The 15410-nt window shown below is 37.7% G+C and overlaps 1 protein-coding gene across 9 annotated transcripts in view; it reads right to left on the bottom strand.

The window, feature by feature from the left end:
- gapvd1 (GTPase activating protein and VPS9 domains 1) overlaps nt 1-15410 on the bottom strand; it is a 128753-nt gene that overhangs the window by 69777 nt on the left and 43566 nt on the right. For all 9 annotated transcript variants that reach the window (XM_072239913.1, XM_072239914.1, XM_072239912.1 and 6 more), the window contains 4 exons: nt 13293-13379; nt 9767-9901; nt 6947-7139; nt 2886-3043 (listed from right to left, as the gene is read on the bottom strand). In XM_072239913.1, coding sequence (XP_072096014.1) covers nt 2886-3043; nt 6947-7139; nt 9767-9901; nt 13293-13379 — 573 coding nt within the window. The remainder of the gene's footprint in view (nt 1-2885; nt 3044-6946; nt 7140-9766; nt 9902-13292; nt 13380-15410) is intronic.

The raw sequence follows: 15410 nt of genomic DNA, 5'->3' as shown, positions 1-15410 counted from the left end.
TGCACCGTCATTCAGTACGATCATGGCTGATCATCCAACTCAGAACCCTGTACCTGCCTTCTCTCCATACCCCCTGATCCCTTTAGCCACAAGGGCCATATGTAACTCCCTCTTAAATATAGCCAATGAACTGGCCTCAACTGTTTCCTGTGGCAGAGAATTCCACAGATTCACCACTCTCTGTGTGAAGAAGTTTTTCCTAATCTTGGTCCTAAAAGGCTTCCCCTTTATCCTCAAACTGTGGCCCCTCATTCTGGACTTCCCCAACATCAGGAACAATCTTCCTGCATCTAGCTTGTCCAACCCCTTTAGGATTTTATACGTTTCAATAAGATCCCCCCTCAATCTTCTAAATTCCAATGAGTATAAGCCTAGCCGATCCAGTCTTTCATCATATGAAAGTCCTGCCATCCCAGGAATCAATCATGCTCACAACTTACTAACTCTAACCCATATGTCTTTGGAATGTAGGAGGAAGCCCATGCAGTCATGGAGAGAACATACAAACTTCTTACAGAAAGCCACGAATTACATACCAGTCGGTGACTGCTGGTACCATAAATCATAGCGCTAACTGCTGCACTACTCTAAACTGGTATGGATTGTGAATACATGTATTTCACTGGATGCTCCACAGATGTGAAAGACTCAGAATAAAATGCTAGTTTTATCTTCATGACCGCAATAAGTTTGTGAACACGAATGGAAAGCCAAATGAAAACTAAATGCCAAATCTTTCGATCTTTTAGCACAAAATAATTCATATAGTTACCCTTATACCAGGGGTACTTTATCCATAAAATGAGAAAATAAACAGCAGCTACTGAAAGAGTATAAGCAGCAAAAGTTGGACAGAAAAATTCTACTTTTTAAACACTTTCCTCCTTCATCATAATCCAAATTCAGTTGTAGTAGGTAGAATGGCCACTTGGTGGTGCAAATCTCCCTTTTGTTTCCTCTGGTGGGTGGAATGTTGTAATTAATGCAGCATCAATCAATGTGCGTTTGTCACTATACTGCCTTTTTTTATATGTATGAAGCAAATAGCATGCTCTGGTTCTCTAGCAAAAGACCAAACTGCTGAATGCTAAACTACAAAGAATATTTAAGAAAAATCACTGTAGTAGCAATATTCTAGGAAATAATCAATTAGCTTTATATACTTTTGCAAATTAATGGACATCATAAAATTAAAATGAATTATCAAGACCAGGAAAACATAAAATAGGTCTAATAAATTGTTTTGCAATGACGTAACAAGATACCAAACAACCTTCCCAACGCCAACTGAACAAAAATGTTTTTGTGGCTCTTGCCAACAGAACACAAAGTATTACAGATCTGTAGTTTCTGGGTTAAGTGAAATAATTCTGTTGCTTCTTGGTTTTAAGTGAGTTTGATAAAGACAGTGGTGGGTGGTGGAGTGAGAAACGGCCTCCTAGAAGTGATTTGTTACAATTAAAACTTGTTAATTTCAAGATTATTGGTCAAACATTTCCAGCAATGCAGACAGAATTTGCTTATTTAGAGAAAGAGTGGGGAACAGGTTCTTCCAGCTGAATGAGCTGCGCACCCAGCAACCCACCTGTTTAACCCCAGCCTAACCACAGAACAGTTAACGATGACCAATTAAACTATCAACCAATAGGTCTTTGGACTGTGAGAAGAAACTGGAGCTCCCAGTAATCACAGGGCAAACGTACAAACTCCTTACAGGTGGCACTCGAATTGAATTCCGAACTCCAATGGCCCAAGCTGAAATAGCATCACGCTAACCGCTATACTACCATGGCGCCCATTATTGCATAAAATTTTGGGACACAATTTCTAACAAAATTAGCAAATTTCTCAGAAATTTCCTCTACTAAAGTTTACAAGAGATGGTGGTAACTCATTAGAAAAGTAGCACTGAAGGTCTATGATTATATTTTTCTTTAAATTTTAAAAGTGATACTATGGGTATCATGTAGAACACTGGTCTATTGCATTCATGAATGATTGGTTTTAGCAGCTTTACATCATCAACCAATTAGTTTAACATAGGTCTTTGGGGAAAACTGGTAACACCGAGATGCAGCACAGAGCGTCATAGGAAGTCATTCCTGCCTGTGGCCATCAAACTTTACAACTCCTCCCTTGGAGGGTCAGACACCCTGAGCCAATAGGCTGGTCTGGACTTATTTCATAATTTACATATTACTATTTAACTATTTATGGTTCTATTACTATTTATTATTTATGGTACAACTGTAACAAAAATCAATTTCCCCTGGGATCAATAAAGTATGACTATGACTATGAACTTGGAAAATAAGCTCATTACGCATGGTTTTTAAAAAAAGCAATCTTATTTTAATTGAGCAGCAAGCTCAAGCGGCCAACTGGCTCACCTGTTCTTGTTCTTTATGTTCTAATATTAATAGTTAGAGAAACATTTTCTCCTAAAATAAGCAGTTTTGTAGCTCTAACAAAGAAAGGATTCCAAAATTCTGTGAGATGAGGCATGGTACAAGATTAAAGGTGACTAAATATAAGGTATTGGAAAACATGTTTGACAAAGTGTTTACTGGAGGAGCTGTTAACGGCCTGAAAGCCAAAAAGGTATGTAGAATCCAGACCATGTATCAGAATTAATCCTTTGAGGGTTTTTGATCCCTCATGAATACATCTAAGGTGAACCCCATGAATCTCATCAAATCATTAACTGGGGTGGAATGCTGATGAGTGACACGGGGTGGTGGGTAGATTCTACAATCATTAATACCCTTGCTAAGTTATGAAAAATAATTACTGATTATTTCACAGTACTTGCCAATGGTTCATCAATTTCAACAGTAAAAAATAAGACAGTTCTTGAAACACAAAACTCTTATAATCCGTGGTACCTCATTTTCAGACATCATCCCCGGTGTCATCTGCGAAGCAACGCCCAGTGAAATGACCAATACTTCTTCAGGCTGCACTTCCTGCAGGGTTTCTTGTATTGCATTTTCATGTTCTGTGTGTTCCTTGGCTTCATTTGTCCTGGTTTTATTTCTTCCAGCTGTAAGATATCACATTTACAAGACCTTTCCAACTTCATCTCAAAGTTTAGGTTGCAGACAAATTTAATTGTAAAATACCCCAAAATAGGAACACCAACAACGTAGGTACAATTGCAGATAGTTACTGACTATAATACGACAACTGTCAATGCAAGGACTGCAATAAGGTAAAGACCTTCCTTACCTTCAGGTCTGGGGCAGTCAGGGACAAGCAATAAATTCCTTTGATATCTGTATCATAAGAATGGACCGAAGTGTAAAATTGGCAAAGAGTTTGACGAGGGGTGTGTGAAGAAAATATTTTGCTTCAATGGGAAAGACCAGAACCTTCCCATACCAGAACTGGGACTGGGTCATAAACATAAGATGGTCACTTCTAAGTTAGGTTGGACATTCAGAAGAAACCTCTTTATCCAGAGCTTCGCAAAATGCAGAAGTCGCTAATATAAAGTAATGTAAATAATAGATACATTAAAAACCCAAATGAATTATAGGACAATGATGGGGTTAGTTGTGGGTCATGTGGAGACGGAGCTGTTGAGACTGGTTTCTACACTGCAAGTACAAGATAATACATGCTCAGCTAAAACAATCTGCTTGGTAACCTCTCTAAAATTAATTGAAATATTCCTTTACAATTTCTTTGTGCACAAGAATATGCAGTTTCATTAAATGTGTAAACACAATCTGTGAAAACATTCAATGTGATGATAGTGTGATTAAAAAAGGAGATGCGATATTTCCTTCCACAGCGTATTCAAGTTAAAGCAACCATGCTTTTTTTAAAATTAAGAAAAAGGTAATGAGGTTTTCATGTTCAAACAGTTTTTGAGCTATTACAACTGCCTGGAGTCACGTTCAAGCAGCACCTTCATTTCAATCTTCTAAGCAAAGATCACTAAGCTTCCAGAGAATAACAGCAAGGACCAAGATGGCTGACCTCCAGCAGAGGTCCTCCTTTGTACAAAGTACGACACCTAGAGGGTTTGTACCCCAAACCTCACGGACTCAGTCTCACTTAAGCTCTTTGGTGTGAGATGCACATTAAACTATATTCAAATTCATTATGGTTCAATAACCATCACCTAGAATACCTTTTAATTTTAGTGCTGCATAGGAAATATTGAACATCACCTCACAGATTAAATCATGTGTAAAATTTCTTGAAAGGAAAAGAAATTATTGGATGAAGTATAAAAATAAAGTTAACTGGGTGAACACCAAATATCATCATCCAATCTATGAAGTTTATCTCACTGTTTTTATGACTGATGAAACTGACCATTGTTCTGTGACAAAGTTAAACAGAGTTTTTGACTTTGGCTGCATTCAGAAAGTGGCAGGTACAGTTTCAGTGCCTCAGTGGGCACAATTAAAAAGGAACCAAACATTCATTTCAACAATTCTCACAAGGAAGTTTTAACCATTCCAGACTTTGTGGCTATAAATGTAGTACTTCTGGAACCTTCTATGTATGGAACTGTTACCCACCAAATGGAGCTACAAGAGGGATGTGAGCAGTCAGATTTGTAGCTGAGGTATCCCAGGCGGTAATGGATGCTAATTGTTGTCCTGGGTATGGGCAGCATTAAAGAAATGGAAACCAAATGCAGGTTAATAACATTAAAATCCCCTTTGTGCATACTTTAATTCTGCACAAAAAAAAAATCACTCTATAAATATTACCATTTATTATTTACAATACAGAAGGTTCTCAACATTCAACAAACTGAGTGCTTTTCCCAATCTTTGAAGTCTTGTCTATGACAACATGCCAAACCAACGTAAATCTCGAAGACCAGGAAAATAATGGTATTTACCACGTAGAAAAGGTAGAATAGGGCTGTTATGGTTCTTTGTCCAGTCCAAGGAAAATAGGGTTCATTTTCTTTCAAGTGAATAAAATATGCTGCATATAACATAGATGTAACAAGACCAAATATATTTTCAAATATATTCTATTTTTGTTAGGATTCATGTTAATTTAACTGCTTCAGCTAAAATAAAAATTGCTTGCACTTATATCACAGAATAAATGGTTTGAAAATTGGATGAAAGGACATAAGAATGTGATTTGTTCCTGATATTGAAATCAATTACCTGAACACTCAAAAAGGAAACACACAAATCAATTCATTAAACTTTCTTCTGTATGATAACAAATTTACACTATATTTTTCACTTCCACAGTAACTTAAACTATGTATTATGTGCTAATTGGATTAACAGTCCAAAGCTATATTCCTCAAATGTAACAACATGCAGCTAGATTGAAAACTTGGCAAAACAGTTTAGTGGTCAATACAAATAAATTCTAGGTAAAATGTTGTTTTAGCTGATATAATTGCAAAGATTTAATACAGATAGAACTTTAAACACAGAAAAAGATTAATTTCTCATTAGATGTATTCACAATGAAACAAAACAAAATGATTTATCTTAAATGACCAGGGTAACTAATTTCCTCAGTCAAGCGGTGTCGCCACTCTTGATCACTAGTTGCCAACTCTCACCACAAATTAATTAAGCAGTACTGTTACTGAATTAGCAATCCAAAGTCCTGCAAACAAGAGCTCAATCGGTTAGACTACTTACTAGATTAAAGAAAACAACCCTGCTTCAAGAATTTAATTGCTCTAACTTAAAGCAACAAAAGGGTGCAGCAATAACGTTCATTGTGATGTGCTGGCATTAAAAACCTGCTCTGCAGGACTTATCTTGCAAAGGAGACCTCCCAGCTCAGAGTGGTTTACAGGTGAATCCAACATGTTGTACTTACACCCATCTCCAAACAAGTAATGTGTGAGCCTGGTACAATAAACGGTGATCTTGTCATGTTCCACAGATCACAAGAATAATTACTTGATGAAAGAAAATCAGGCTCAGCTGTGCAGATCAATGTAAAAACTCCCTGTCTAAGTCAAGGGTTTCCAATCTGGGGTCCTCGGTTAATGGTAGGGGTCCATAGCATAATAAAGGCTGGGAACCACGGTCGAAGTTGATGTGCATAATAACCACGATGCGGTGCTGGGTAGTTTTAGAACATAGAACAATACAGAACAACATAAGCCTTCACTCCTACACAGCCCTCGATTTTTCTATCACCCACGTGCCCATCTAAAAGCTAATTAAACGTCCCTAATGTTTCTGCCTCTACCATCACCCCAGAAGAGCTTTGCACACACTCACTGTGTAAAACTGATGACATCCCCCTATACTTTCCTCCAATCCCCTTAAAAGAGCTTCCTCTTGGCAACTCTTGTGAAATATAAAGTCCCTTTAGCCTTAAAGGGTAAGACAACTTTCCTGGAGAGGGAAGTGGGGTGCATTTGGAATTAGATAGTACATCAAGAGTAATTGGATAGTAATTAGCCATTGTTTCAATAAATTGGAGTAAATATTGCAGCAAGAATTTGATTACTTTCAAATAACTTAGACTGTTGATTACTAAGAAGTAAAAGTTAAGCATTTCTTTACAGTAGCAGAACCACAAATAGTTCTTAACCGATTTCAAACTGTTCTCCAGCCTTATTGGTAAATCTCCTACATCAGAAAGAGTGAATGAAAACATGCATATTGGTTATGCACAATACAGATTTATTTACAAAAATAAACCTAGAGATCCATTTCTATAGACTGAAAAGGGAGACACAGCAGTATACCGTTGCACTGTCACCTGAACTTAACTTCAACGTTTCAATGTATTAATTTCATAAACAAGAACACAAAGTTCCTTGCAATTTAGTTGATATTCGCAAAAATCAAATATACTATAAAATCCCACAGAAACATGCAAACCACTGCAAAATATAAAGAATTAATACATTTAATTTTTCATTTTAATTCAGGTTTAAGATCGTGTTTACCCCTACAAGATTTACTAAAGCAGCTATATACCCTACCTATTTGCAGTCGATTTTTTTTGTTGGCTGGGGTAGTCGCAGGAGACAGCTGGGGTGTGCTGGATGGAGTCAGCTCAAGACTATTGCTCTTCCCTGTTCTATGATGTGGAACATTAATGATAAGGTTTTCCAGAGCCATTCTGTCCTCTTCTCTTAGCAATTCTCCTGGCATTACATGTCTTGCAAAGCTAACCTATATACAAATTAAAAATTCACAACTTAATTATGAAACTTTCAAAACAGCAAACTCTTTTGCGTTCTTCAGCTGAAACATCCAATGCAACTTTGTGAAGAACTGTTTGTAAGCACTACATTATTGTTAAGTTTACATCATCAGAGTAAGTGAATGTTTGATGTTTCTTGTGTCACATGGGCTTCAGACTCAAAAGATAGCACCCAAAGTCCTACTAATCTTGTATACCAAAAGGATAAATGTACATATAAACAAATCCAATTACCAAAGTCTTCTAATGCCAGCCTCCAAAGAACTGCCTACCTTTCAAAGCGTTACTCCAAATGTGTTCACACCAAATCAATTCACCTGAATCATTCATAGTTCCTGTTCCAAATTTCTGAAGACATTTTAAGCATTTTATCAGCACGATTATTATTGGCTTAATTGCTCTTTTTTTACACTTTAAAACAGCAGGCAGTCTCTCTTAAACCTCAAAAGTACACAAAATACACCACTTACAATCACATTACAATGCCCACGAATTGATGCCAGCTTTTATAACCAACATAATTATCTTACAACACACTTTTAAGTGTACCCTTACATTCTTTTCGCCTCCTCTCTTCCACAACTCAGAAAATCTAAGGATCTGTTGGCATTGGAAAGGGTCAAAAGCAGGGGTTCCCAACCTGGGGTCTACAGGTTGCTTAGGTATTAGTCTAAGGCATAAAAAAGGATGGGAACTCCTGGTCTGGAGGATGTTTATGAGAATAACCCCAGGAATGAAAGGGTGAACGCATGAGGAGCGTTTGATGGATGTGGGTCTGTTGAAGACAGACTCGTGGAACTTAGAAGAATGGTGGGGGATCTCACTGAAACCTATCAAATACTGAAAGGCCTATTTAGAATTAATATACACAGGACGTTTCAAATTGTGGGAAAGTCTAGGACCAGAGGGCGCAGCCTCAGAATACAAAGACATCCCTTTAGAAGAGAAATGATGAATTTCTTCAACCAGACGGTGGTGAGTCTGTGGAACTCATGGCCACAGGCAGCTGTGGAAGCCAAGTCAATGCGTATATTTAAAGCCGAGGTTGACGTTCTTGATTAGTAAGGCAAAGGTTACGGGGAAAAGGCAGGAGAATGGGGATGAGAGGGATAATAAGTCAGCTATGATCGAATAGTTGAGCAGACTTGATGGGCCAAGTAGCCTAACTTTGCTCCTATGTCTTAGGGTCTAAGTGTGCAGGCATCCATGATAAAAGTTCCAAATTTAAAGTCGGTCTTCAGGGGTTGATGAGCACAACATCACTGAGCTGATTTACTCAACTGCACAGTGTTGACTGCCGACAGTATTAACCATGGCTGCTCGCCAAAACAACTCTGAATTTCATCACATATTAAACAACATAAAATATGTCATCTACACAGACTTCAAGATAATACTGGGAAGCTAGATTCAATCCTCACCTGCTCTTTCCTGCACTCAAAAATAAAATGCAGGGGGGACACAAATCCATATGGTACAGCAGTGGGCTAAAAATTTGAGGTTTGCTTTGATGAAAAGAAATTGGGTTAAAGATGAATATCAAACCCATAAAGAACTGTTACAGTTCTGCCAATGCAATAAAAATTTGCATCTGCAAATGAACTGCTTTCTAATTAATGCCAAATGGGAGTAACCTTGGTTGTGCATTAGTGAACACAGTAAGCTAACAGGTGCACATTAAAAATGGATTCAGCTATGTGCCCTTTTGTTCTGCAAAAGATCAAGTGATCAGTAACTAGTATCACAATGTCTTCAGCAAGAAGTGAAATCACATAACAGGATAAGAGATACATAGCAGGGTAAAATACTTTGAGCAGAAATATATAGCAGGGTAAAAGAACAATAATAAGCAAGTTTGTTAGAAAGTAAGATAATGTATGCATCTACCTCTCATCTAAAGATTAGCTTTATTTGTCACGTGTACATTGAAACATACAATCAAATCGACCAACACATCTGGAATGTCCTGGGGGCAGTCCACAAGTGTCGCCAAGCTCCCAACATCAACATAGCATGCCCACAATTTATTAATCCTAACTTGTATGTCTATGTGAGAGGAAACCTGAGCACCCAGAGGAAACCCACATTGTCAGAGGGAGAACATACAAACTGCTTACAGACAGTGGCAGGAACTGAACTCCAAACTTACAGTTGGTGCTGTAAAGTGTTATGCTAACCACTATGATAAAATGAAAGAGAAATACACAAATAGTATAAGCAAACAAAAAGGGAACAGAGTCCAAAGGAAAGGGGAAAACAAACGATTCTGAATGCAACTTGTACAAAACTTCCATTTACAGAGAGAAAAGTTTTCTTGCATTAATACATTATCAAAAGACAGTTCCTTGAATAGCGCAAAATACATTAGTGTCAAATAGTTGGTAGCTTTGAATTCATATATAGCACACCATGATTGGGAAAAATGCAAAATCTTGTTTTTGCCCATCATGTCAAGTTATACAGATGTTACAAACCTGCATACTACCTGGCTTGTCAGGAAATCTGCCACCTTGTCACACGTCTCTTAAAAAGTGACTTTCACCTCTTGCCTACAATATTGGCCACGTGCAAAACAAAGTAAAAGGCATCAACTTACCAAGTTCAGAAGTTGGCTGTGTGTCATGTAGACCACAGTTCTGCTGAGTCCTTCCAGCAAATTCACTGAGGACATGGGAGGGGTTTCCACTGTACGGCCTCCAATGATCACATCCAAGAAAGCTGCAACGCAACTCTGCACAAAATATATCAGAATACATCACATTCTCCAGAAATGAACAGTCTGTACTGCTTACCATTGGCACGTCTGTGTGAATGCCTTTTTGTCATTTCATTCCATGGGTAGCACAATGCTGCAACAAGAATATCGCAGTGGCTGCTGAGCAGAATGTTGAGGCATTCCACATTAACAACTGTCACAGTGGACAGGGTTATTCAGTAGTAGTTCCCATTTCCAAAGGCTCCATCCTGGATAGCACTATACGTTATTAAAACAAAACTTCAGGCCACCTTAAAAGTTTCTTCGCCAGGCAGTTTACCTGATCAACTATTCTACTTAGTCCCCTGGCCTTCCACCTATTACTTCAGTCACTGCACTGTAAACACATTAAACCATTTACTGAAATACAGCTCAGAATAGGCTCTTCAAACCACGCGGCTCAGCAATCCCCCGATTTAATCCTAGTCTAATCACAGGACAATTTACAATGACTAATTAACCCATCAACCAGTACATCTTTGTACTGTGGGAGGATACTAGAGGACGCAGAGGAAATCCACGCAGTCACAGGGAGAACGTACAATCTCCTTACAGAGGCTGGAACCGAACCCAGGTCACCTGCAGTGTAAAATGCTGTGCTAACTACTATGTTACCATGTCATCTTCTGGATTTCAAAGTGTTTTAACAGCTTACTTTATCAAATGAAAGACTTGGAGAATTGACTGAATAAGTGGCACCACAAGTTAAAAGCACGTTAACAGTAAAGCAATTCTTTCCCTCTGCTTTGATTAGTCATTCTGGGGGAAATCTCTTGCACAGCTATGTAAGTTTTGATACTGGATTTCCATCCAATGATATGAAATATTAAAATGACATCTGTCATTTATAAATTTAACAACCTTTTCTCATGTTCCATGTTTCAATCTGATACAATCTTGTGACTTAAGATAGTCCTGCCTCCTTAAAGGGGATTATAACAAGCAACTTTGAAATAATGTTACTCCAGAAGAATAATTGTGATTTCATTTTAGCATATGTAATTTTAATTACGTGGTAGAAATGTTCATAGTTTTACTTTGGCAAGGAAGAAATGCTACCCCAGCTACATTTCTCAGTGTGTTTTATTTGATATATCTACTATATTCTGGATAATGTTTCATGCATAACTAACTTCCAGGATGCTATCCACCCCATTCTAAGAACTTTGTTACCTTTGATCTCATTTGCCTCATTTTCTAGAAAAAGTACTACTTCACACTTCATCTGGGCAGATGCCAAAAAATAAACTAGAGAAGTTATGTTCTTCAAGCACACACCCATTAAGTAGTAAAATTGGATATAACAAACCAATTTCACAGACAAGAAAGCCTTTCACCTCAACAGTCTTCGCTGAACTCAAACCTAGGCCAGAGAAGCGAAATATCACCGTCAAAAATATAGCATTCCAATTCACTGACATTATCTGGCTCATGGAAAACATAGTTCCAGCAATTTGTTTCCATAATGGATTTTAGATTCAGAGTTAAGAGTTGCATCCAAAATACAAGCACATTTATTGACTACCATTTGCACCTTCATTTTACCAGAGGTAATTATTAGTTTGCCAAAGGAACAGTCAATTTGGGTATTGGATATGGTTACACACTGTCACTCAAAATTCAAAGTAAATTTATTATTGATGTATACCATATACAATATTGAGATTCATTTTTCTTACAGGGACCCACAGGAAAATAAAGAAATTGCTAGTGGAAGATATTTTATCTTTTGGGGTTGCCAGTTGGGTGGAAGTAATGAATTCCAAGTAGCTCTCAATGTATGAAAAGCTGCATTATAGAATGTTCCGAAACCTGCACTCAAATTCTGAATAACTGGGGATATTTCAGATTATCATGCATATAATAGGACTTAAAATTTGCTTGTTAAAAATGTAATAACTGCCCTATAACAAAACAAACAAGTGACCAAAAACACAAGAAAGTTAAAATGACAACTAAATACAGTATAATGTTGATGACCTGGTGGGTGGATGACATTGTGAGGTAATTTGCTTGCTGTGTCATACCAATCAAAATAGCAAACTTCTTCCCAACCTTGGTGACTCATGCAGTCTATCTCAACACCAGCTTCAACTTAGTCCCTAAATTCTATGTCGCCTTGCTGCTAAGATCTAGTGTTTTCTACCTTCACTCTCAAGCTTTTTCTTGATTATTCATTTATCAAAAATCTTAAAGACACAAGAACCATTTGGCCCATCGAATGTGCTCTGCCACTGCATCATGGCTGATATATTATCCCTCTCAGCTCCTTTGTCCTGCCTTCTCCTTGTAACCTTCGACACTGTTACTAATCAAGAACTTATCAACTTTCACTTTATATATACCCAATGACTTGTTCCTCAACTAGTTCTAATTATAATGATGAAAAACACTGCAATTAAGTCTTAGCAGCCATTCTACATCACTACAGTCTCCTCTTCTTTACATAATGTGCTACATTATTTTGCATACAATGATAATTTTCTTTACCAGGGAAGAAAACATGTTCCTTTCCATAAGACATTTCTGAGATTTATCGTAAAAGGCATTCCACCAAAAACACAATTTAAACTGATAGCTAAATATAATATTCATGACCTAGTGGATGGATGACATGGTGAGGTAACTTGCTTGCTGTCACAGCATTGTCAAATCAGTCGCCACCCAAAACCAGTAAACATTTCACTGTTATAGACTATCACCAAACATAGCAATCTGAAATGATTCAGCAACTTCCCAGCTCAAAGTCATCACATGAAGTAGATCATGACAACAAAGTACTTAATGAATTAAAACCTACTCAGTAAAATCAGAGCACATAATTCAATTTTCTTTCAGTTACTGGATTACATATACACAATACTTCATGGACCAAGCAGAAAGATAAAATATTAAACAATTTTGGGCAAATAAGTTAAAATTTGTATCTTGAACCACTCATTTCAGCTTTCCCATAACAGATTTATAACATGTTAAGATCCCCATTCATCTTGCAACTTTTACCATCAGGCTCAGGAACAGTTATTACCCTTCAACTATCAGATGCCTGAATCAGTGTGGATAACTTCACTCACCCCAACACTGAACTGACTCCACAACCTATGGACTCACTTTCAAGAACTCTACGACTCATGTTCTCAGTATTATTTATTTATTCTTCGTTTCTTTTTTTCTATTTGCACAGTTTGTCTTCTGCACGTTGATTGTGTGCAGTTTTTCACTGATTCTATTATATTTCTTTGTATCTATTGTGAATGCCTACAAGAAAATTAATCTCAGTGTAGTATATGGTGACATGTATGTACTTAGATAATAAATTCACTTACAGACTTTTGACTTAAATCTCAATACTATTGTGATAGCTTACTTTATCAAACTTGGAAAGGCTGTTCTTCAGTCGTGGATCGGCCTCCTCACTTCCCATCATTGCCAACTGTTGTAAGAGTTGACCCACCTAAAATACAAATCAGCACGCTTTAGAGACACAAAACTGTCTTTGGCTACATTCCATCCATGAACAATGGAAGATACAAAGAGGTCAACAATGTCACTCTGGCAGATCTTATTCATGAGCATAATCCCAGAGGCAATTCAGCCCCACAGGAAGGGTATCAATAATCAGCACAGATTGAACGATGTTGTAAAGTGATTAGTGGAAAAGTGAACCAGAATTTCTTTTCTGATCCATTGGGTGGTAGCTACCCAGAATTCACTCCTGGAAAGAGCAGTGGAGGTCAAAACTTCAAATGGATCTAACAGCCCCAAGAACCATTTGGATTTAGTGTGGCAGCTATTCTTAGGCCATGGTATGGTACAGAAACTGCACTGCGGTAGACTGGAAAACTCTACAACAGGTAGTCAAAACTTCCAAATATATGACCCGCACCAGTGTATCTGCCATCAAGAACATACAGTATATACAGAAAGGTCCTGGAAAAGGGCCAGTAACATCATGAAGGGTACCACCCACCCTGCTCATGGAGTTGTCCCAATAGCATCAGGAAGGAGGCTATATAGCATCCATACCTGGACCACCAGACTTAAAAAGTTACTTACACCAAGCAGCAAGGCTGATCAACACATCCACTCACTAACCCAATCACCACTATATGATCATTTTCCGTCAGTCACCTTGTGCACAGATTCTCCTGTCCCTATCCTCACTTTATGGAAATACAATAGATGCACATAAGCTATCTTATGTATTTACATTTGTGTTTTTTGTCCTGCATCAGATCAAGTTCTCCTTTACACGTGTACTGAAAATGACATCAAACAACAATGAATCCGGACTATCATGGATATAATGGGTCAAAGGTCCCCTTTCTCTACCAAAATTTTCCAAGGTTCTTTATTTCTATCTTTTAATTATTCACGTATCTGTCTTGAAAGTGGATATGGTTTCTAATTATCATCTCTGTTCACGTGTACACACCATGGAAAAGTGAATCTTTGAAATTTTCTAGTCAAATTTTCAGCCTCAGTTGCTGTATAATCAAGACAGAAGTTAATACACCTATTAATAGAAGTTACCTATTAAGTTGATCAGACAAGAAGCAGGTTCAAATAGATTGTTCAATAGACTCAGTTCCTTGATTTATTAAAGAAAGTCACTTCTGCTGTACACCTTTAATCTCCTCCATTTCTTCAGTCACTGGGCAGACTGGTGCGCTTCCCTCAGAATCCAAAAAACACCTTTAAATATCCCAATTTATCAAAAGTGGTATTTAACATTTAAAACTCCTCTAGTCTAAACATTCAACCATTCAGGTACTACTTTTCGACGTAAAAGAGAAAAAAAAATAGGCTCATGGTCTTTTATTGAAATTATTTATACTTCCATCAGGGAAAATTAACAGGGAATATTGTCCCCAAGCCCTTCTTTGCTTCAGTACCCTCTACATCTGGGGGTTCCCAACTTTTTTTTATGCCATAGACCAATACCATTAAGGGGTCCATGGACCCTCTAGGTTGGTACCTCTGCTCTACACTGAGAAAACCAAAAATCTTGATGGGTATTAGAAGTCAATACATAGTCATAGTTATACTTTATTGATCCCAGGGGAAATTGGTTTTCATTACAGTTGCACCATAAATAATAAATAGTAATAAAACCATAAATAGTTAAATAGTAATATGTAAATTATGCCAGGAAATAAGTCCAGGACCAGCCTATTGGCTCAGGGTGTCTGACCCTCCAAGGGAGGAGTTGTAAAGTTTGATGGCCACAGGCAGGAATGACTTCCTGTGACGCTCTGTGTTGCATCTCGGTGGAATGAGTCTCTGGGTGAATGTACTCCTGTGTCCACCCAGTACATTATGTAGTGGATGGGAGACATTGTCCAAGATGGCATGCAACTTGGACAGCAATCTCTTTTCAGACACCACCATCAGAGAGTGGTCGGTATGACGTTGTGGGCATCACTGAGTGGTGGCTGAAAGGCGGCCATAATTGGGAGCTTAACATCAAAGGATATACTTTGTA

This window comes from Mobula birostris, chromosome 22, assembly GCF_030028105.1.
Source record: "Mobula birostris isolate sMobBir1 chromosome 22, sMobBir1.hap1, whole genome shotgun sequence".
NCBI classification, from domain to species: Eukaryota; Metazoa; Chordata; class Chondrichthyes; order Myliobatiformes; family Myliobatidae; genus Mobula; species Mobula birostris.
This window is presented reverse-complemented; position numbering and strand designations above follow the sequence as displayed.